The sequence below is a fragment of the Panthera onca genome, chromosome D1, assembly GCF_046562875.1.
Source record: "Panthera onca isolate mPanOnc1 chromosome D1, mPanOnc1 haplotype 2, whole genome shotgun sequence".
NCBI lineage: Eukaryota > Metazoa > Chordata > Mammalia > Carnivora > Felidae > Panthera > Panthera onca.
In genome coordinates this window covers 39,473,616-39,497,763 of record NC_138348.1, presented here as the reverse complement: position 1 = coordinate 39,497,763, position 24,148 = coordinate 39,473,616, and the positions used below count along the sequence as shown (strand labels likewise).

Here is a 24,148-nt window from a genome sequence, read left to right as displayed (position 1 = left end):
CAAAACCATGAGTTATCACCTCACACCAGTCAGAATGGCTAGTACCAAAAAGATGAGAAATAGCAAGTGTTGCTAAGGATGCAGAAAAAGGAACGCTTGTACACTCTTGGTGGAAATGTAAATTAGTATAGCCACTGTGAGGAACAGTATAGAGGTTCTTCAAAAAACTAAAAGGTGAAATACCATATGATCCAGCAATTCCACTTCTGGATATTTTCCTGAAGCAGATGAAAACACTAATTCAGATATATCCCCATATTTATTGTTGCATTATTTACAATAGCCAAATATGGAAGCAGCCCAAATGTCCATCGATGGATGAATGGATAAAGAAGATGTGGGATATATACACAATGGAGTATTACTCAGACATAAAAGGAATGGGTTCGTGCCATTCACGACAACATGGATAGACCCAGAGAGAATTACGCTAAGTGCATTAAGTCAGAGAAATGCAAATAGCACATGATTTTCACTTATATGCGGAACTTGAAAAACAAAACAGACAACAACAAAAGAGAAGTAGAATCAAAGAGAACAAGCTAGTGGTTGTCAGAGGGGAGGTAGGTGGGGGGATGCGTGAAATAGGGAAGGGGATTAAAAGGTACAATTTTCCAGTTATAAAATAAGTTCTAAAATAAATGAGGCGTAGGGATGAAATGAGCCAGCTATGGGCATATGGTCAATATTGTAGTAACTTTGTATGGCGACAGATGGTAACTACACTTAACCGTGCTGAGCGTAGCATAACGTGTACGATTGGTGAATCACTATGTTGTACACCTGAAACTAATACTTCGACTATTCTTCAATTAAAAAAAGCACCTCAAAAGCCCACATGCCGAGGAAGGTTGAGTAGAGGATGAAGGATGAACAGAAAATGGGCCTCGCTGGGGCGCCTGGGTGGCTCAGTCGGTTGAGGGTCTGACTTCGGCTCAGGTCATGATCTCACAGTTTGTGAGTTCGAGCCCCGCGTCGGGCTCTGGGCTGACAGCTCAGAGCCTGGAGCCTGCTTCAGATTCTGTGTCTCCCTCTCCCTCTGCCCCTCCCCTGTTCATGCTCTGTCTCTCTCTGTCTCACAAATAAATAAAACATTAAAAAAAAAAAAAAAAGATTTAAAAAAAGAAAAAGAAAAAAAAAAGAAAATGGGCCTCGATGATAATGTTGACTCAACTCTAGGATGCCCTACATCTGATTTTCTTATGAAAGGACATAATAAATGCTCCTACCATTTAAGCCACTGTTAGTGAGATTTGCATCCGAAACACTCCTAACTAGTACACCTGCTTTTTTCAAGGATTAAGGGAGCATTGTGTTTGCTGTTCAGCTGGAAGCTTTCCCCCTTTAGTGACTCTGCCCTTCAGAAAGCATGCGTAGGGGGGTGTAGAACCTAGGGACACAGCAGTAAGGGGAGCATGGCTTGGTCCACATTCACTCCTTCATCAGTGCCCATGGGGAGGTGGCAGGATCTTAGAAGAGGAGTCCGAGTGTCTTAAATGGTGGTGAGCCAAGAAATGAGTGATGGCCCTTGGGGAAGCTCTAAGTGGCAAGAGGGCTATTGTGGATGCACTACCAAGCAAAAACTGGAAAGAATTTAAGGGGAAAACCTCCTTTTTCCCAACGAGAAGCTTAACATATGAGGGAGGTTGATGATGCCAAATGGTAAGAAAGCATAAAACAATTGTTAGTATGCAATATTCTACCTATAGAGCATGAAAACCATGCCAGAGAACTCCAGCTTCAGTTTCTTTTCTGCTAAAGAAACATGGCATTTGATCACAGACCTCCACACCCTCTGTGAGCTGCTTGGTGACTTGTTGGTCTGTATTCATTTCTTTTCTTATTTCAACAAAGATGTGTGATCTTATCCAACGTTAATTGGTAGATCAAAACATGGTCATTTAGAGCCAATTCCTTTCTCATTCTCCTTGGCCCCTGCCAGTATTCTGCCATTTTAATTATGGAAACACTAAACACTTGAGTGTCTTAGCCAAGGTACAGCAATCCATGGCAGACTTAGCCAAGATACACGCGGCAATAAATGGCAGAGATAAGACGTGAGCCAAGATCTCTGTCTTCTCATAGATCATATTGCCTCTCTGATGATACATTTTACCTTAAAAGTTAGTTCAAGATCAAAGAAGTCTTGCTACTCTTCTCAGTCAGGCCACACAAGTATGCTTAGCAGAGGTTTTATGGGCAGAGCCTTAACCAATTTCAGTAGCATGCCTAGCACACAGCACATGCTCAGCAAATGACTTGTGGGTGTAATTCAGACCAAATAGCAAGTTTGAGGCACAAGAGGACAGACACTGAGTGGGGGAGGGGGTTCTTCCATTAGTTTCCTAATAATGCCCTTCCTCTCGTGATCCAGTCATGTCTGGAATAACTGTGTGCCATCTACCATAAAGTAGCTAACTATTGGAGGTGGTATAGACTAGTAATGATTAGGATCATGGCCTCCGGGGGCAGGATTGCTTAGATCTGAAGCTCTGCTTTGCCACTTCTAGTTGTGTGACCTCCAGCAAGTGTCTTAACACTTTGTACCTCAGGTTCACTATCTGTAAACGTGAAACAAGTTTATTCAACAAAACCGACCATCTAGGGTTGTTATGATGAGTAAGTTAGGAAATAAATGTATGATTTGTAGACTAGTACCCAGGAAACAGTAAGAGGTATTTAGATGTTATTACTCTGTCTACCTGTAACTTGGCCTTGAGTATGAGAGTGCCAGCTTGGCCTCCCCGGTCCCCATGTCTGGACTGGAATTTAAAGCCCTGTGCCTGTCTCCCCTCTGTTCCCCTTTATCAAAACCCACTTTCTCCCCACTCCCCCTCTGCAGGAAACCCAGATTCCCCAATGTACCTTTGCTACTTGCCCTATTCAACGTCTATCCCTGAGTCTACCCCAAGGTACACGACCCCTGAGAAAGTTCACCTCCTAGATCACTTTCTCTGTTTCCGGGGCATCTGTTATTCAGTTCACTTCCCTTTGGCTTACACCCCCAAGTCTCAAGCAAAACTGATCCTCCCAGGGTCCCCGGTGATTTCTATCTAGTCAAGCAGCTTCTACTTTCGTCTTTATTGCTGTTTTAGAAATTTTGGGTACAAAGACATGCCCCTACTTCTTGAAATGTCTTTGCCTCTACGACAACATATTCTCCTGGTTTTTCTCCCACCTCTACGGCTGCCTCCCTTCTATCTCCTTTGGTGGTGCCTTCTACTCTACCCAGTCCTGGCACAAGCTCCTTCTCCTTCTCCAATCCTTCTTTGGCTTAAAAAAAAAAAAAGTACACAAATAATGCATGCATGCGTTCCCAAAGTAGACAAATGAAGCAAAGCCTGACCATAAGGGGAAATGTGAAATGTCCTTCCATCAGTGCTTACCACCTGCTTCCCCAACAGAGGCACTGTCGACAGCTGGGTGCACAGAGCAGAGAACGAGAGTTGCCCACAATATCGAATCTCCCCTTCGCCTTCTGTCATAGAAGCTCCCAGGAGTTAGATTACACTTCCCTCCCTTGCAGTTCTGTTCATTTCTGTGACGGAGTTGTGGCTCACGGCAGCAAAGTGGAATTAGCACGTTCAACTGCAGGGACTCTTCTTCTGAGGAAAGGACGGGCCCTTCTCCTTCTCTTTTGTCCCTTCTACTGTTTGATAGCCACAGCCAGAGCAGCCTGCCGGGACCCTCCACTATATGGAGTTTTTCCCCAAACCAAGCAATCTGTGATGCCAGCTGGTTGTCCTACAGTACGACTCAATTCTGGCATTCTCTACCCAGAGACAGCGTCAGATCCCACAGGTAAAGGACTCAGTCCCACGAGACTATGCCCACTTCAGATACCAGCTGCCAGACCCGGTTGTTAGCTGTGCTGCTGATTGACTGGCTATAAGGTGGAGGTTCCCACAGTCCCTTCCTTGGCTTCCATTAATTTGCTAGAGAGGCTCACAGAACTCAAGAGACCAGTTTACTTACTAGATTACTGGTTTATTACAAAGGGATAGAACTCAGGTGGGACAGACAGGTGGAGAAGATGCATAAGGCAAAGTCATTGGGGGTGCTCCCTCTGTGTTCACCACTCTCCCCAAATCTCCACATGTCCACCAACCCACTAGCTCTCCAAACCCCATCCTTTGGGGTTTTATGGAGGCTTCATTAGGTAAACAGAACTGATTAAATCATTGGCCATTGGGCATTGAAGTCAATCTCCAGCCTTTCGCCCCTCCCCAGGCGGGGGTGGCACTGAAAGTTCCAAACCTGTAATCACATGGTTGGCTCCATGGGCAACCAGCCCTCATCCTTAGGTGCTTTCCAGAATTCACCTCATGTCATTAACATGACTTTATCATCCTAATAATCACTTACAAAATCGCAAGGATTTTAGAAGCTCTGTGCCAGAAACAGGGGCGACAACCAAATACAAATTTCTTATTATAAATCACAATATCAGAGACCCCAAAATGGGAGCTGTGTACTGAGGAAAACAGAGAAAGTTCCAGAAGGTCTGAGATGCTGATGAACTTGGAGCCACCATTCCAGCCCCATATGTGTATATAGAAAAAGAATGTGTATATTTTTGTAAACTGTTGTCATTTGGGATTCTCTCTCTCTCTTACACCCAAAATTGACTTACCAGCTCTGACTATATATTCTTTAGAATATTTATTAATAAATGTACCTCTTCTTTTTCATAAATGAATCCACTTATGGTCTGTGGCTGATTTCTTTACTGAACAATACATTCCTCTGACTCTCTCCCCTCCCCCATTTAATCGATTCCTACAACCTGTTGATTCTCCTTTTAGCCCCTGATCTCTTTTCACCCACTGCACTCACCTAGTCCAGGCCACCATAATTCCTAACTAATGCCAACTGATTATCCTGCTTCCACTCTTGCCTGAGATAGAACTAGACCAGTCTTCAATCCATTCTTCATCTATGTTCAGGACAGTTTTTTAAAAACACATATCAAATCATGTCAATCCATACTTAAAGCCCTTCTGTACTTTCCTGACCTGCATGAAATGAACCTTAAGCCCCTTAATGGGCCCACCAAGCTCTGAGGGATTCCCTCTTTGCCCACCTCTGACTCCATCTTGGTCCAGGCTAGCCTTCTCTTTGACCACATCCCATCTCTTAGTTCCTTGGAAGCATCTTCCACCTCATCATGCCCTTTGCAGCCTCCATAATAAGTCTGGAACATCCTTTCCACAATACGTGTCCCACTGGTCCTTCTGATCGCTCGCTGCTAAAATGGCATCTTTTTTAAAAAAAAATTTTATGTTTATTTTTTTATTTTTGAGAGAGAGAGAGACAGAGCGTGAGCGGGGGAGGAGCAGAGAGAGACACACACACAGAATCCGAAGCAGGCTCCAGGCTCTGAGCTGTCAGCACAGAGCCCGATGCGGGGCTCAAACCCACAAACCGTGAGATCATGGCCTGAGCTGAAGTCAGACACTCAACCGACTGAGCCACCCAGGTGCCCCTAAAATATCATCTTAAAGAGGCTTTCCCAGCTAGCTTTGCCACCTGTTTCCCTGATGGCCCTCAGGATAATCTGTAATTGTCATTGCCTTCACCAACTTGGTTATTCTTTTCCTCTTCCACTGGACTATAAGCTCCCTGAAACCAAGGTCTGTGTTTATTTCAGGTACCCCAGGAACAACCAGAGATCTAGCCATAGAGGAGGCATTCAATAAATATACTTGTCAAATGAAAGATCCCTGACTTACAGTTAAGAAACCTTGGTTTAAGCACCTTTACTATTTACAAGCTGTGCCAACTTGGGGAAATCAATCAACCTTTCTGAGCCTGTGTGGAACATGGAAAAAATTAATCCTGCCCTGATTATCAGAGGGTTTGCTGCAAAAACCAAAGGAGATGATGTGAGGTAAAAATGTGAAACTCTGAACACATATGAGGGGTAATTTACTATTGGGGCAAGGAGCCCTTGGGTGAACTTCGTATGACAGCCTACTTTCTCAAATACTTGTACATAAAATAGGTCTCTGTAAACTAGTCAGTCCAGTGCCTTGTCAGTAATTAATTAGTGTTCATTCCTGGTCATCTCCCCTTATAACTACAGCTTCCAAATGGGGAGTTTTCTTGGAATACAAACCTTAGCACTACTTAATCATCAATCCCAGTGGAAAAAAAAAAAAGTCCTTTTGACTTGAGAATGAGGAGTTTAGTGACAGCTGTTAGTTGGAATGAAACTTTTCCCTAAGAACAATAAAAACTCAGCTCTCTCACCCCTTGATCTGCTTTGCTTAGTTGGTTAGTGATTGCTGGGGTGTGGTATTGACAGAAAAGTTTAGGAAAGTGTAGGGGGTGGCCTGTCCTTTCACGTAGGGATGCCTATGTGGTGTAAATAATCCTCTTTCCATCCCAGTCTACACATGGTCCTAAAACAAGATGTTTGTGCCAAAAGGAATTCCAGGAGGCATTATCCTGGTGGTGGGGGGTGGGGGTGGGGAGTAAGGATGAGTGGGTTAAATAATAGAATCATCAGCCCCACGGAGTTCGGGCAGGGGGTGGAGTGCACACTTTTGTTGCTTTGGATTACCAAAGAATGCATTGAAACTTCGCTTTTCCTCCTCGTAAGCACCGCGGTCGGGCAGTATTTTTGCCATTTAAACTAGACAGAATGTAGTCACGTTTTCTCCTGATCACATCTATGCAAACAGATTTGGATTCAAATTTTTTTTTTTTAATTTTACAAGTTTTACTTGGGGATAATTTTAGGTTTACAGAAAGAGCTGCACAAATAGTACAGATGTTGGGTGCTCATCTTCCCCAGTGTTGACACCTTACCTTTCTGTGGTACGCTTGGCACAATTAATAAGCAATAATGATACATTTTTGTTAACTGAAGCCAATGCTTTATTCCGATTGTCTCAGTTTTTACCTAATGTCCTTTTTCTGTTCCGGGATCCCATCTGGGATTCCAAATAAATCTGCATTTAATTAGGTTTGGTTTTACACTAGCACCGAAAAGTCTGTTTTCTTTCTTTCTTTTAAAATCTTTTTTTAAATGTTTATTTTTGAGAGAGAGAGAGAGAGAGAGAGACAGACAGACAGAGCATGAGCAGGGGAGAGGCAGAGAGAGAGGGAGACACAGAAGTGGAAGCAGAGAGGGAGCACAGAGCCTGACACGGGGCTTGAACTAATGAACTGTAAGATCAAGACCTGAGCTGAAGTCAGAGGCTTAACCGACTGAGTCATCCAGGCACCCCCTTTTTTGGCGGGCCCCTTTTTTTCTTTTAAAGTTAAGCCATCAACTTAACATCAGGGAAATGTTTTTCTTTCTAAAGAGTGTAAAGTCAGAGACTGAGGCAGGTCTTTGCCAGGAAAACCATTTCCACAGTTAGTTAATACTGTCTTTCCAAATTCAGATGGTGAGGCTCCAGCTAAAGACACTTTTCAAAGGGTGTAAATATTCACCGAAAGAACCCGGGTTGAGGCTGAAGTTGGTAGTGGGGTAGGGAAGGGGGTGGAGGTTTGGGTTCTGTGGCGCCTCTGCCCTTTTCAAAAAGCAAGTGTGCTTGAATCTCTGTCATCTGGATAGCTGGGGGGATAACTCAGCCTCAGTTTCCCATACTGTCACCTGCAGATGCTGAGAACTCCCAAGCAGGGTTGTAGCAAAGGTTCCATGCAAAGTAAATGAAAGCTTTAGCATTCTACCCGGCCCACCAGGGCTGAGTAGTCATTGTGGTTATTCTTTTATATTAAAGAAAAGGAAAGAGGCATTTTTGGAAACGTTTTGCTCAGCGGTTGCTTGTTTTAACTCATTGCCTCCAAGTAGAAACATCTCCTCATAACATCAATGTCCTCAAACACATTCCAAAAACATTCCGCCCTCTGCTCTCTTTCTTTTAAGTCTTTCTTGAACTGGTCTGGTATATGGTTGTCTCTTCCTACCCCCTGAAAAAAACATACCATCCCTCAAGGCCCTGGTCCCGTTTCTCCATGAAGCTTTCCCTGATGCTCTCAGTGCTGGGGAAAGGGGATAATCAGGAAAATCTCTGAGTCTGTTTCCTCATCTGTAAAATGGAATTAAAAAGTCATCATGTAGGGGTGCTTGGGTGGCTCAGTTGGTTACGCATTCGACTCTTAATTTCAACTCAGGCCATGATCTCACAGTTCGTGAGTTCAAACCCCAAGTCAGGCTAAGCACTGACAAAGCAGAGCTTGCTTGAGATTTTTTTTCTCTCTGTCTTTCTCTCTGCCCCTCCTCTGTTCTCTCTCTCTCTCCCTTTCAAAATAAACAAACTCAAAAAAAAAAAAGTCGTAGTGTAGATTAAAGGAAATAATATATATATAATGCCAGTCTGCATCTAGCCTATAAAAATAATAATAAAATAGCTTTTCTTTTAGATAGTAGCAATAAGAATGAAAAGAAGAATAGAAAATCTCTTAAGGACTTAATAAGGGACAGGCCTTAGTGGTTGATTCCTTGTACAGAGTGGATGAGAGGGGAAGCGATGTCAGGAACAGCACTTGGGTTTTTGAGCAAATTTTTTGAGCAAGGGAGATAAAAGCATTTGTGGAGTTAGGGGCAAGAGTATTTTGTTTTGCTTTCCTTTGTTTGAATGGAGTGTTGCAACTGGAAAACACAGCACTTAGTCCTGGGCATGTGGAATTTAACAAGTTCTTGAGACACTCAAGGCCAAATATCCAAATCCTGTTGATTATCTAGGTCTGGAATTCAAGAGAGAGATCTCTGAGATTGGGACTCATCAGACAGATGTTAGCTGGAACCAGAGAGGAGAGATCACTGACGTTGCTTGTACGGGACGAGGCAGCGAGCGTTAAGGATAGAACCTTTGAGGAACATCGACAGTTAAGGGAAATACAGAGGGTGAGGAGACCCAGAATGAGGCTCAGACAGCTCTGGGGGCTGAGAGACATCTCTCTGGCAGTAACTAGAGGGAAACAGCAGAAAGAGATGCTTTAGGGTGTGTTCCGGGAAAGGGATAGACTTGATCGCATTTAAATGCTCATAGGAAGGTCCCAGGTGAGAAAGATGGGCTGAATGTGGATGGAGAAGGGGTTACTCCAGGAAAGACAAGAGCTGACAGAGGAGGGGGTGAAATACGGATGTGTGGAAGGCACATATGGTTGCAGCTAAGTTTTGTACATGGGGCAGTAGGAACTTGGCCTGCTCGTTTTCTGCCATCTCTCCTCTCGCAAATCTCTTTATGGTTTTAAATAAGTGGTTCTCAAAGTGTGACCTGGGGGACCCCAGGAGTCTCCCCAAGTCCCCTCCAGTGGGATTTTCCAGAGGTGGCATGTGTCATGGTATCTTCTTCTGACAGCTATCAGAATACGTGATTACAGACTCTGTGTTTCTTAGAATTTTCTAAGATAGTAGACTTAGACTGATGTGCGTTTTTAGTGTTTAACTCAGTTTCTTCTCTCAGTACTTCTACTGTGCTCTTACTCTTTTCAGTTATATTTGCTATAACATCAGTAACCTCATAATCTTCCATTAAATTATTGTTTTGAAATCCCAAGATTTCCTTGAGTCTACGCCAAAACACAAGAAGTAAGTACACTTTATTGTCTTGTTTAGCAACAAATATTTTAAAACTTCTTGAAAATGTTCTGTACTGTAAGATTTCCCCCAAAAGTGCTATTATTGTAGAGTCCTAGATTTTATTGTAAAGTAAAAGAAAATGTGTCATATGAGTTCTTATATTTAAGGATAAATTGTTGGCTTTTGAAAGGGGTGCTAGAACTCTCCTTTTCTTAATCCATGGCTGCACGGTCTACTTCCAAAGATACCAAAACAGATGACAGTAATACATCAGGGATCTCTGACTGCAGAAGGGAGGAATATACCCACTCCAAAAAAAAAAAAAAAAATGGATGCAACTGTAAATAAGAAAGAAAATATGTTGGGGCACCTGGGTGGCTCAGTCATTTAAGTGTCTGACTTTGGCTCAGATCATGATCTCACTGCTTGTGAGTCTGAGCCCCACGTTGGACTCTGCTGACAGTTCAGAGCCCAGAGCCTGGTTTGCATTCTGTGTGTGTGTGTGTGTATGTGTGTGTGTGTGTCTGCCTCTCCCTCGCTCATGCTCTGTCTCTCTCTGTCTCAAAAGTAAATAAACATTTTAAAAATTTTTTTTAAAGAAAGAAAATGTGTCCAAAGTTATCTCTCCCATCAGCTTCAAGGATGTCAGTAACTTACCTTTATTGTCTTACACAACAGACAATTTTTGGACAGTATCATTTTTCTAATGAAATTGTGCTATCCTTTCGAAACCAACTGTTTTTTTTTTAAACAATTTTTTTTAACATTTATTTATTTTTGAGACAGAGAGAGACAGAGCATGAACGGGGGAGGGCCAGAGAGAGAGGGAGACACAGAATCTGAAGCAGGCTCCAGGCTCTGAGCTGTCAGCACAGAGCCCGACGCGGGGCTGGAACTCACAGAGTGCGAGATCATGACCTGAGCCGAAGTCGGACGCTTAACCGACTGAGCCACCCAGGTGCCCCTCGAAACCAACTGTTGAAGTTTAAAGAAAGGAATTGAATTTTTAAGACCTGGATGTGAGACACTCTTTAAGAACCAGAAATTGTTAACAACCTTTCAGACTAGAGATGAAAAGGCCACTAAAGCATCTTACAGAGTAAGTTGGCATATTGCATTATCTAAGGAAGAATACTCAGTAGCTGACAGTAGAGACTAATTAAGTAATAGAGACTAATTAAACCCTGTACACTTGGCATTGCTGGATGAAAAGTCAGTAAGAGAAATCACAACACAAGAAAAGAAAAGTCAGTAAGAGAAAGTAAGTGCCACATTCCAATAAGAGGGTAACTTGTCAAGGACCGAGTTAACAAATCATCTGCAAAATTGTGCTTTTGCTTAGAAAATGGACAAATCTACAGAAGCTCCTGGACTTCCTTTTCTGCTTGTGTTTGCTTAGCATTCGCAACACCTAATCATCAAAGAAGTTACATGCATTCTTGACAACAAGCGCAAGGGTGGCTGAAATATTCAAAGTGTCGAATGCCTTTTTGAATCTCATGCTCTATCCTGGAACAACTCTATTGACATTTTTATTGGTAGTGCAAAAGCCACCGTCAGTAAGACTGCTGGCACCATAGCACAAATCAAGGAAATGCTGTAAGTGACTAGTGGTCACTGCATTCTCTACTGTCTCATCTTACAGACAGCCAGCTTCCCCTAAGGATGTGCCTGATGGCAGGAGGTGGGTGGGGGGTGGGCGGAATGGGTGATGGGAATTAAGGAGGACACTTGTGATGAGCACTGGGTGTTGTATATAAGTGATGAATCATCAAATTCTACCTGAAACCAATTTTACTATGAGTTAACTAAAGAGAATTTAAATAAAAACTTGAAGAAGCAAAAAAAAAAGAATGTGCCTGATGGGCCAGTAACAAGTATTGTCATTAAATTTCAACACTTAAGGATAGAGTATATAATCTTTTTTTTAAAGTATGTTTATTTTTGAGACAGAGAGAGCGTGAGCAGAGGAGGGGCAGAGAGAGACGGTGACAGAGGATCCAAATTTGTTCCTCACTGACAGCAGAGAGCCTTATGGGGGCTTGAACTCCCTAATGGTGAGATGACAGTATGAGCTGGAGTCGGTCACTCAAACAACTGAGCCACCCAGGTGCCCCTAAAATATACGATTTTTGGATAGTATGCACAATAAAATGAGAAGTGTGAATAAAGCACTTCTGCTACGCACTGAAGTGTGATTTTTTTTTCAAAGACTAGGACTTGTGCAGCTGTTTGAACTAACACATTTTTTGTGGTACTTCATCTTGAAAGAATGACTGACAGTAGTATGTCATAAACATTTTCTCAAAAATGAATGAAGTGAGCCTTTTGTTTGAAAAACAAAAAAGAACTTGTCTCAATAATAAAAACTGAGATTTCAAATACAGATGTAAAGTTTGGAAAACTTGTATCTACCACCATGAACTTAACAGTTTCTCAGTACTTAAAGACTTTTATGATGAGATGGGTGGTGATATGAACAAATGTGTTATTTGATAATACATGAAAGTGTCAACATTTAGCATAGCTGCATGACTCAATGAACCAATATTTTCCAAATGACCGATGCATGATGTTACAAAACCATGCATGGGTAAAATATCCATTCAACATGCAAGATAGACCAATAGATGACAGAGTATCACAGTTGGAAAGTTCACTGATAGGATTTTAGATTCCAAATTGTGACTACCCTTTAAAAAAAAGACCTACCACTTGTCAAGTTTTGCCATTGTATCAAAGAATAGCCACAATTATCTAAGAAAGCTGTACAAATACGCCTCCCTTTCTAATTACATATCTGTGTGAAGACAAATTTTCTTCATATCATGATAGAGTGAAGAAATAATTAAGAGGGGGGCCTGGGTAGCTCAGTTGGTTAAGCGTCCAACTTCAGCTCAGATCATGATCTCACAGTTCACGAGTTTGAGCCCCCCATTGGGCTCTGTGCTGACAGCTCAGAGCCTGGAGCCTGCTTCAGATTCTATGTCTCCCTCTCTCTCTGCCTCTCTCCTGCTTGCACTCTCTCTCAAAACTAAGTAAACATTTTTTAAATTTAAAAAAAAAAAAAGAAAGAAATAAGAGAATCCAGTTGTCTTCTCTTAAGCCAACCATGAAAGAGATTTGCAAAAATGTAAAAACAATACTCCTTTATTTTTTTGTTTTATAATATGTATTTATTTTTCAAAAATATGGTATTTATATTGATATTTGATGAAATTGTTTTAACAGGAAGCGATGAATAAATATTTTATTTTCCTCGATCTCAATCTCTTCTACCAAAAATGTAGATAGATAAAGCTCACGGTTACAAAACATCTTTTAGATATTCAATGATTTTTAAAAGCATCGGGGCGCCCGGGTGGCTCAGTCGGTTAAGCAGCCGACTTCGGCTCAGGTCATGATCTCACGGTCTGTGAGTTCGAGCCCCGCGTCGGGCTCTGTGCTGACAGCTCAGAGCCTGGAGCCTGTGTCAGATTCTGTGTCGCCCTCTCTCTGAAACCTCCCCTGTTCATGCTCTGTCTCTCTCTGTCTCAAAAAATAAATAAACATTAAAAAATAAAAAATAAAAAAAATAAAAGCATAAAAGAGTTTTAACACCAGTTTGAGTATCACTGATTTAGGCCACAGAGAGGCAGGCTGGTGATACAGTAGGAGATTTAGGAGCATAATAAAGGTTTTAAATAACCATTGATTTTTTTTTTTCCCCCGGTAACTTCAGAATATTAAAATGCATAAAGCTCTAATAGAGAGTTCTTACTGGTTGGAGTTTGGTTAGGTGGAGTTTTACCAGTTTAGTCAAGGGAGCAGGATGGCGTCGTAGAGTTAAATGAAACTGAGTTTGAATTCTGGCTGAGGTACCCATGGGAAATCACTCAAACTCCCAGCCTCAGTTTTTGCATCTATATATGGGGATAATAGTATCCACCTTAGATGACGTACCACAAGGATAAAACTCATGTGAGTATCAAGTCGTTGCTACTTAAAGTGTGTTCTGAAAACCAACAGGGGTTAGCCATGTTGCACACCCAGAGCTCTGAATCCTGGTCTACATTTTGATGAGATCTCCACTCAGCAGAATGCACCCAGTGGAATGCCTGCCTGCCACACATTTTAGTATTTTTTTTTTTCCTTCAGCGGAGAGATACAACTATTTCAGTCTTTTGGATTAAGCTAATTGGCTTGACTTTGAAAAACACATTTGACCAGGTTATTTAGTCTCATTGTCTTAATTATTGACCTAAGTTATCCTTCAACTCATTTGAAAGATTTATAACTTCCAGATTTATGGTCTAGGCTCTTGAGTGTCTCACCTTGTAATTTATTTATTCGCTCAACAGAACTCAAACACTCAGTATGTGTCAGGGGCTATGCATATCACCAGGAAACAGTGTGCAAAACAGGCATGGTCCTTCATCCTTTGGTTCAGCTAAAAGAGACACTAAAAAGCCAAAACATGGCATTTGTAGTTCTGAAGATGTAGACCTTTGTGATTATAAGGGAGTAGCATACACATTTTAAAAAGTTTAGGGTGGTTTTTCTTTCTTTTTCTGAGTTTTCTTAACTTCTCTCTTTTTCTCTCTCTTTCTTTTTCTCTCTCATTTCCCTTTTCTTCTTTTCTTTTCTTTTTTTTCAAATTTGAACATAGTCCTTTATTAACTGACCAGATTACAAAAATAATCATGGTGGATACCTTAGTTCATCCTTCTAAGAAGCCTATTGATCTGATTTTCTCTGTTGCCAGCATCCACAAAATGGGTAGTCTTTTTCTTCATTGCTTCTTGTGGAGAAGATAATTTGAAGGGCCATAGGAAGTTGTTTGCTTCTTTGAAACATTCTCCAACAGTATAGATGTCAAGAATCAGATCCTCCATGCAGACGATGCCATATTTACCAGGAGATAGAGCGATCAATGTGCTCTCTGTCGGGGCAATTCGCTTCTTGTTGATTTTTCTCTAACCACGCTTGTAGATCAGTTCATTCACTGACTTCTGGTTTGGGTACCCCCATGCTATAGATGGTTCCACAGTCCTCAGCAAGTTATCTGAAGCCTTGTTGAGCTTTACAAAGGTGCTGTTGAGTATCTGACAAAGGCAAAGGAGCTGCAACACCTTTCAAACCTTTGGGCTCACACTATTGATACCTCTGATCCTGATGACAAAAGTCAATTTGGGTTCCTCAGGTTTGTAGAAGTTGCCAGCTTTTCTGGCAACAGAATCTCATTTTTGTCCATCTGCCTATATTCCTTGTGGTAATGCTTAGCTTTTTCATAGATAAGCTTCCTCCTTGCCTTTCGAAGCATCTTTTGGGCAAACTTCTTTCTCAGATGGTTGATTTTCAACTCTGCAAAATTCCTTTGCTATTTTTAAAGGGTTTCTGCCACAGCAGGAACCTTCTTTTTCTTCTCTTGTGCACCCTCCATGAGTCCATCTGGAAAAGAGGAAATTCTGTCTCTTCTTTTCTTACGTAAACCCTACTGCCAACATGGGGCTTGAACTCACGACCTGGAAATCAAGAGTTGCATGCTCTACTGACTGAGCTAGCCAGGTGCCCCGTTAACTTTTCCTAATATAGAAAAACTTTTACACCATATATTGCTTCTTACATTATATTATGCAATACATTCACATTGTGTTATGATAATATTGCTTACCATGAATTTTTTCATTTGGTCATAATTTTGACCATTACTGGACTTTTAATTCTTCTAACATGTGAGTTATTTTTCCAGTTTATTTAAATTTTTTTAATGTTTTAATTGAAATTAAAAATCACACATTTTCCATCTTAATCGTTTTTAAATTACATTTCAGTAATGTTAGTCGTATTCACATCGTTGCACAACAAATCTCTAGAACTTTTTCATCTTGTAAAACTGAAAGTCTGTACCCATTGAACAACTGTTTCCCCAACTGACCCCAACCCTTGGCAACCATAATTCTACTCTCCGTTTCTGAGTTTGAATGTGTTGGATACCTCATATAGGTGGAATCGTATAGTCCTTGTCTTTTTTTTTACCAGCTTATTTCACTTAGCATAATGTCCTCAAGGTTCATTCTTGTTTGGCATGTGACAAGATTTCTTTCCTTAAGCTGAATAATAATCCGTTGTGTGTATATACCACATTTTCTTTATTTATGCATCCATCGGTGGACATTTAGGTTGCAGAAGCTATTGTGAATGATGAGATGTGAATATCTCTTGGCTATTGTGAACAATGCCACTTTGGGGTGCCCCCAAAGTACTTTGAATGTAGACACTAATCTATCCCCATGCCTGAAAATAGTTCTTGACGGTAAGTAAGAACTGTGGACTCGAGCTAGCAGGGAGGGTGAAGTGGGCCACTCTGGTCAGGATCCCATCTATGGATGTCCAGACAACAGTGGAGGGAAGGAGAAAAAATAGCCTGAATCACTCAGAGCAGAATTTCTTATCTAAAAGATTATATGCCTACCATGGGCAGAACACCATGCTAGGTGCTTTCGTATGTGTTGGGGCGGGGGGGGGGGGGGATGTGGAGGGTTTCTTGGATTAAGATAATTATGACAATAAGATTTTTTTTTCAAGTTCTCAGGATCATTTCTAAATAATAATGAAAATAGTGATCACCAGTGTCAGGAACAGGCCCAGCACAGGAAGATATCAGAACCTTACATGGAGAGAGGGCTCGTGTTATTTGGAAAGAGAATTAAACTGAGAACAGAAAAATTCAGATTTCAGATAGGATACAAACTATTGAAATTTAAGTTTAACAACTTCCTCCCCCCCCCCCCCGACTATTGGGGTATGGGTTAGGATAATTAAGTGTGGGTCTGTGTGGCTGAGGCAGCAAATACCAATCTCTGAAAGCCCACAGAAGCCTTTACCAGGGTTCTACCTGATGTTTTTTGTTCCTACGTTGCTGTTGAAATTGTTTCTGTTGAAAGCTAGTTTTAAAGAAATTTAGTTTCACTTGTGAGCCCCAGAGTCTGTATCTGGGCCCACAAGTCATGGCTATGGATGACATTCCTGAGAAAATCAGCTTACACACAAAAGATAAGACCAATTTTGAGCTTCGCTGGGGAATAGAAATTGTATAAACTTTCAAGAAGGGAAAGTAAAGCCATCATAAACTTGAACAGCTTAAACTGACTTTCAATGATTTCAGGCCTTAGAGAAGAAGGATTACTGCAGACTCAACCTGTTGGTACCACTTTACTGGAGCTCCTTTCCTCGGCACCATAGCAAATGTGGTTATCGATGGTACAGGGAAGCAGAAAAGACACTGGCCTGAGAGTCAGAGATGGGTTCTAGTTCCAGCTCGGCCACTAGACAGCTGGATGGCTTTAGACATGTGCCATTCTCTCTCGAGTGTCAGCTTCCCTTCCTGAAATCCCAGTAGCACTTGGATGAGAAGCTCACCATCCCTTTCAGCTCTGACATTCTGTGAATTAATGATATACTTGACCACTATGTCCATTCTACTGTTTATTTGGCATTTGTTCATTTGATACATATATACATATATAAAAATCTGTACAAGGTAAAAATACAAAATAAGTATTTCTTTATAAGTTATGCAATTAAACAGCTACCTTTTTAAAGTTTAAAAGCCATTGCAGAGAGAGACAGAGAGAAAAGTCTAGTCAATCCTTTATAGTCATTCACAATAACATTGGTATAAAATATCATACATGTGTACAAAATAGTGTACAGTTCATAAAAGCTGTGCAAAGACAGCAAAGTTCTGTAAAAAAAAAAAATCAAAATCAAAGAGGCTGTGGGTTCTCTCTCTGCTTATGTCATGCCCAGTGCTCGAGTCTTGCAGGTCTGTGTAATCTCCCTAGAAATAATAAAAGGGCACAAGGTAGAGTGCTTGGTGCATATACTATGGATGCAGAAATTAAAAAGAAAAAGCTCTGAAAGACACATACAGAAATAGAGACTGACTCTTCCTTCAATAACTCACTTCTTTGCCCAGAGAGCATTTGGAATACAACAGGAAGGACTCGGTATTTATGTTGTGCCTTAGACCAGAAGGTGTATATGTGTATAAAATTTAAAAAAAAAATTTTTTAATTCAGATATCTAAGGGAGCTGCTATGGAAAGACTGGGTTACCAGAGTCGACATGGGTAGGAGACCGTTCCACCAAAGACAGGGGGGTGGATCTAGGAAGTCAGAGGTCTTAGAGTTATATGCTTGATGTTGTGACTCCTAACTTCGTTTCCTTCTCCATAAAGAGTTTCCTGTCTTACAGAGTTGTGGCTTCTAAAGACCAGCAGGGCCTGGCTCACAGCAAGACCCAGGCTATAGGAGTGAACACCCCACTGTGTTTTAAATAGCTGGCAATAAGCAAGATAGGAGCTCCGGTGGGAAGTTAAGGCTGGGACCAAGACCTAAACTTCACTTACGTGGAGAGAGCTGCTGGGAGGTGTGTGGGGCAAGGAAACGCCATTTTGGGCAATGGAAGGGGCTGCGGCGCCCTTGACCAGGCTGAGGTTCTGCAAAGGGAAGCGGCAGCGTCTGGACAGCGGGGACTAAGCGGACAAGCAGACTGAATCACACCTCTTCAATTTCAAAGTACTTTGAAACAGTACGCAGGGCACGGGAGGGCTTCTAAGACACGGTGATCTCCTCCTCTTCGCCCTCCTCATCGTCCTCGGAGTCGGAGAAGTCCGAAGGCTTGCCGGGGCTGCTGGAGTGAGCCGGTGAGGCAGGCAGCGGCCCTTCCAGCCGCGGGTCCCGCAGGTGCCGAGGGTCGGGGGACGCGTGATAGACCAGGCGGTGGCGGGGGCTGCCCGGGCCGTCGTCTTCCTCCTCGTCATCCCCTGGGCCCTTCTGGCCCACGTCGCTGAGGTCCGGGTGCGGATTGAGTTTCGTGGGAAGGGTCTGCTCTCGGCAGCCCCCGCTAGACAGAAGCTCGCGCTCCTTGGAGTTCCGCCACTTCATGCGTCGGTTCTGGAACCAGATTTTCACCTGGAGCGGGGAGGAGAGAGAGCGGGGGACAAGCAGCGGTTATCGCAGCTGCTCCCCACCAAGGGCGTGGGGGAGGGGCTCCGGCAGGACCGTCGGGGAGGTAAGAGGCTCTGTCCTTCTCCCCCTCCTTGCCCGCTGCCCGGTGAGTTCAGATGGTCAAGGACTCACCCTACCCTCACCCCCTCCTCAGCTTCTCGCTCCTCTAGCCCCATCCTCACGCACCTGACCCGGCTGGGCGCAGGTGGGCGGGGGGGGGGGGGGGCGGGGGCGGCGCTGAGCCGGGGAGAGAAGCAAGCTGTCCCGAGTGGCCTCAAGGAAGCTGGCTCGTGCGCTCATTCCCTCTCTAGACTTTACTTTCCCCATCCGTAGGAGGGGACCTAACGGGTTTCAGAGGACCCTCCCAATTGCACGATGCGTGGGGGAGGGGTGAAGCGGGGAGGGTGGGGCTGTGGGGAGACCGCCCTCACTTGTGAGTCTTTCAAGCCCAACTTGGCCGCCAGCTTCTTGCGGTCGGGCTTGCTGATGTACTTCTGCTTCTGGAACATCTTCTCCAGCGCCTTGCGCTGCACGTCGGAGAACACGGCTCGTCGCAGCATGCCTCGGCGAGGCTTGCCGCGGGCAGCAAGCGGCCAGGAGAAGGTCCCCGGGATGGGCACGACGCTCGAGGACGCTGCGGAGGGGTGGGGTGGGGGGTTGCGAGTGAGTGGGCGGCGTCCCGCCGCGGCAGTAGCGTCTGCCCCTCCCTCGTGGCCTCCCTCGGTTTTTCTCTCTGATCCCTTCATCTCTTTAAAGCTCTCCTTTTTCTCCCCATGGAGAATAGACCAGGAACCTACAAACCTGCGAGACTGAAAGGCGCTTTCCGCCCAAATAACTTTCCCTTTCAACCAGGCAAACCCGGATTAGGTAAAACCACGGAAACACAGAAAACAGCCTCCACAATAGCCTGTTTCGTTTTTCCATTCAACAGTCTCAGGGGAACAGTGTCAAGGGAACAAACCTGCGTATATCGGCTAAAATAGCAAAAGAAAAAATTTACAAAAATAAAAATAAAAATACCCAGCTGAGGCCGCTGGGTTTCCCCCTTATGCTCTTATCACCTTGGTGGCTTTTGCATTCTTTAGATGAAAATGAGGTGCCTTACTTATTTGACAGAAGAAAATCCGCTTTGGATTTTTTTTTTTTTTGAAAAATCCAATCAGCATTCATCTTTTTCATATTAATCTTTCTTCCCCTCCCCCACAAAACGTAAAGAATTCGGCCCGAATACATGAAAAGTGGCAGCTAATTAGCACATTGACCGCTCCCCAATGGGTATTGGCATGATAAAAAGGGGGAGAGTTTTCCTTTAAGGGAGGGAAAAAAAAAAAAAACCGAAAAGAAACAGAGACTCTAATGAAGCGTGAATGGTAATTGTGTAGTAATGAACTAACAGAAAAAGACTGAGGACAAGCAGCGAAAGCCATATATTACTGGGACAAAAGAGATTTACACTTTCAAACTAAACACAACTGCAGGCCAAGACCATTGGGAGAATACTGATGGCAGAGGCTTCTCTTCCCGGAATCATTTTCATTAAATGGACATGAAAAGCTATTTATAAAGCTCGGGTTGTTTTTGTTGGAGCATTGAGATGAGGGAGAAAGGCAGCAAATTCCATTATCAGCAGCAGCATGAATGGTGGTGGGGGGCTGTTGGTGAATTCTCTCTCCCCCTTTTAAAAATCAATTGCTTATTTCTTTCTCTGATATTTGGGAGTGTTGTGGTTCTACCCATCCCCCACCAACCGTGCCCAGTCTCCCTTCTCTTTATAGGCTCTCCTCTGTCTCCTGAGTCTTGACCGGTTGCTGAGTTTTCAGCTATACTTTGAGGCACCACTGGGATTCCAGGATGGATAAAAACCTCGTGTAAACTGTTGAAGGTGTTTCTCCTCCAGACTAGGACCCCATTACGGGCTTCCCTCAGACTTATTTTAGAAGTTGAAGGTCTTTAAAAAAGATAAGGCGGTGGGGGGAAGGGTACGAGAAGAGGTTGGGAAATCAGGTTGGAAATAGAAGGTTGGGGTTGTGGGAGGATCTAGTCCCCCTCCCCGTGGGCGACCCCAGGCATCCCACACAAGAGGGCACCCCATGTGGTCTTGTGAAAAGCCCGAAACCCTGAATGAATCTTAAAGAGAAATTAGCCCCGGCTGGTAGGTGTCTCTCGGCGGCGTGGAGGGGCGAGGGCCGGTCTGTGTGTGGCTGCCCGGAGGAGCTGACCAATTGGTCATGGTGCTGAAACCTTTGTGGCGGAATCGTGGCCAAGTGCACTGACTCTGTGGGAAAACGGCGGCGTGAAGGGATGCCAACAGCTCCTCGCCGGGAAGGGAACCGCCTCAAATTGGGACCATGACAATTCCTACTAATTTGTAGAGCAGGGAATTGGTGCAAAGTGTCAAGCAGTCACTGCTTGTGCTAAATAGGGCATCAAATTGGCGCGACGGATTCGTGAATGTTGTACTCCTCGCAACCTCTGAACCAGAGCATAACCCCGAGGGGTGGACGGAGAAATATGGCTTTCGGAGCAGGGAGCGACGGGCTGGGGCTGGGGCGCCGCCCCCCAGGAAGGGGAATGAGACCTACCTGGGAAATAAGAAGATCTGATGAAAGGCTGGAAGGAGCCTTCAAAGTAGGGAAAGGCGAAGGTCTTGGGAGGGACGCTCTGGAGTAAGGCAGGGGATGTTTCTGGCAGAGAGTAAAGGAGAAAGGAAAAGAGAGAGAGAGACAGAAAGGGAATTTGATTAGGTACTTGATTATTGTACAGAACATTGAATATATGATATGATTAACCCTTCAGCTGGCTTCAAAGGCATCTTTCTCAATGTTTTGACAAAGTAGAAGAAACCTTTTCCTAACATCATGTCATCTGTGGAATCCTTCCACCACCACCACCACCCTCCCCCCCCCCCCCCCCCCCACGCACCTCAGAGTTGGCTCCCTGTCCCGATTCTCATCCTAGGTACTAACGACATATGCAGTATTAGGGCGGGTAGGAAAAGAATTGTAGATCCATTATACTAGCTGAGCTAGTAAATATATTGTCTTGGGTTTATAAAAACTGGCTTCCAAAAGTTTGAGGGCAGAAACACAACACGCCTAGGGGCGGGCGCTCTCTCCGACTGCAGGTAATCAAGTTCGTTCTGAGGGTGGGGCGAACCTGGAGGCTTTTCTTCCGGGAATTGGCTGGACCGGAGTCTCACATTGCGCGAGTGGGGTCCCGGGGATCCTGCGTAAGTGTATGTGCGCAGATGTGTGAGTGGGCGAGGAAACAGGAAACCGGGGCAAGAAGGACTCGCACCTGGACCGGCCCTCAGTGTCCTGCGCTCACTTACCGGTTCTGGGAGCAGAGGAGAGGATGGCGTTAACCCCAAACTTCAGAAACGTTGGCTCGCTGGCAGGGGCGGCGGCCGTCTGAGGTGAACCGTCCGGTCGGCTGCCTGGACCCGGGGAGCCCAGGTCCGAGGTCCCGGTGTCTGTGAGAGTCGCGGGGGCCCCCTGCCTAGGGGGCGACATGCTGGCCGTGGGTAAGCTTCGGGGCAGGTAAGCCGGAGGCCGGCTGATGCGGATCAGATCCTCCACCAGGAAGCTCGAGTGGCCGGAAAATGCCGACTGCAGGGACTGGGGCAGCGTTAAGGTGGGCGTGGGGCGCAAGAGGCTCGGGTACCCGGCGGGGGGCGCGAGGAGGCCAGGGAACATCATGTTAGGCGCGGGGCGGGCGGAATAACCCTTCTTCCAGTGGCCTGAGGGTAAATGCCTCGCTTCCCGCCCCTCCCGCCCCCGCGATGCCCTCTCTCTTGGGCTTAGCAAACGTCTCCAAGTAATGATCCCACTTGGGCGTCTGCGAGTCCTCCGTGGTCCTCCCGTCGAGGTGATGGTTTTATAGTGGCCCGCCCGTTAAAGCGCTTTGAAAAGTGACAGCTCTGACAATGAAGTTCAACAAAGTTCTCCACTCGAGCTTCATTCGCCGGAGGCTCTGGGCGCTCTGATTGGCGCAGGGGTGCAATTTATGATTGGATTAGTCTTCATAAGCATGGCCCGCACAATGGGCCGGCAACAAAGGCTGGCGCGCATCAATTCTGCATATCGACCGCCTCTTTGCAATACAGTGCGCCCCCAAAGCTCTCGCCGGGAGTTTTTGTTCCGAAGCAACACCCGGGCTAATTAAATGCCTATTTAGAAGTTTCAGATGACATCTTGCCTCATAGAAAAGGAATTATTTAAAGAACGCACTAAATTTATTTGCAGCTCCCCTGCCGAGTCTGGAAAATAAATCAATAAATATTCATAGAAATTCGTCTCCAGGCAATCAGTAAAATAGCCCTCCCCCTTGTGGGGAGGGCAACGGAAGATTTCAAGTCAGTGAACACGAAAATATACTCCCTCTTCAGTCTCTAGCTGTATAGGTTACTCCAGCTGAGGCATAAAGCAGATGTGAGGGGTGGGTAAAATCAGTGTTTGTGGGGTGCCATTCTGACAACACAGGGAGATTGGGAATTAATACTTTGGGGTTATTGGGTGGAGTCCATAAGGATGGAGGGGGAGGTCTGGATTTGAGTTATTTCGGGTCGGGAAACTAAGAGTTTGAGAGAGTTGGTAGATACCTGAATAGTAAAATGTGTCTCCTGCAAACTCCCAGAAACTTGGAAAACGATTTCAGTGAGATTTCTTTAGAAGTGTCAGCAAGGAGCACTCCGCAGCTTGCCTGGGGGAGGATCAGAGGGGAGCAACGCACAGGGTCCAGGCTGCTGGATTCCACTTGAGCAGCCTCAGGCCAGGTGACCTGAATGCTAGAACTGCTATGCCGGCCCTTTTCCCACCTCAAGGAGCCCTCAGAAATTTCATTTGAAACTTACGGCCTGAACTTTTGAAGCCATAGCAGCAAAAGTTGAGATTCCTCGAGAGAGCCCTACCCATTGCCGGGTGCTTAGCTTTGGCCAAAGTTTTGCAGCTTCTTAATTAACTGCAGTATACAAACGCCTGAAAACAGCCTGGGAAGAACGCAGTTCTCAAGAATGCTGGTCCCACGTCAGGAGACCCAATGCTTAATCGGGGACCTCAAACGAGAGTCTTCCCGGAGACAGTCTTTCTCTTCACTGGGGGGTTGGGGCTGAGGGAACGCTGAACCTCAATCCCCCCGTTTCTCTGTTCGGCGAGATAACAGATGTGTTAAACGTCCCATTCATTTCTCTGGTGTGGCTGAACCTCCCCAAAGAGAAGTGTGCAGCCCAGCCAGGCCGCCCTGATCCTATTAACCATGAACTAACTGTCACCTTCAGCTGGTTTTCCTTTTTGCTTTTTAACACAAAGCTTTCTCAAAAATCTTATTAACCAGCTTTATTTCTCTCGATGGTTTTGTTCAGGGCGTTTTGTGTTGATGATCTCCATGTCGCTGCTTTAACCATTCAATAAAAGTGCATCTGCGATTTATATCACATTAAACCAGAAACGGAGTCCGCTAAAGCTCTCCCTTGATTCAAATTAAAAAGTTATTTAGGGCCAGGCTCTGGAGCCGAATTATAATGCTTTACGATGACGCAAGTATGGAGTTTCTGAGCCCGAGACTCTTATGGAGGCGTACTGGCCAGGCAGGCTGTCAAAAACCTCTAAGGAAAGGAATG

General features: G+C 44.4%; 1 protein-coding gene and 1 pseudogene across 1 annotated transcript; both read right to left on the bottom strand.

Annotated features, from left to right (window-relative positions):
• Positions 1–14,164: 14,164 nt before the first annotated feature.
• On the bottom strand, positions 14,165–14,961 carry LOC132662458 (large ribosomal subunit protein uL30 pseudogene; annotated as a pseudogene).
• Positions 14,962–18,135: 3,174 nt separating this feature from the next.
• DBX1 (developing brain homeobox 1) lies at positions 18,136–22,229 on the bottom strand. Its single transcript, XM_060607920.2, has 4 exons — positions 21,863–22,229; positions 21,114–21,215; positions 18,963–19,165; positions 18,136–18,495 (listed from the first exon to the last, which is right to left on the bottom strand). Exons 1-4 carry the CDS (start codon positions 22,227–22,229, stop codon positions 18,136–18,138), a joined length of 1,032 nt encoding a protein of 343 aa, XP_060463903.1.
• Positions 22,230–24,148: the final 1,919 nt, after the last annotated feature.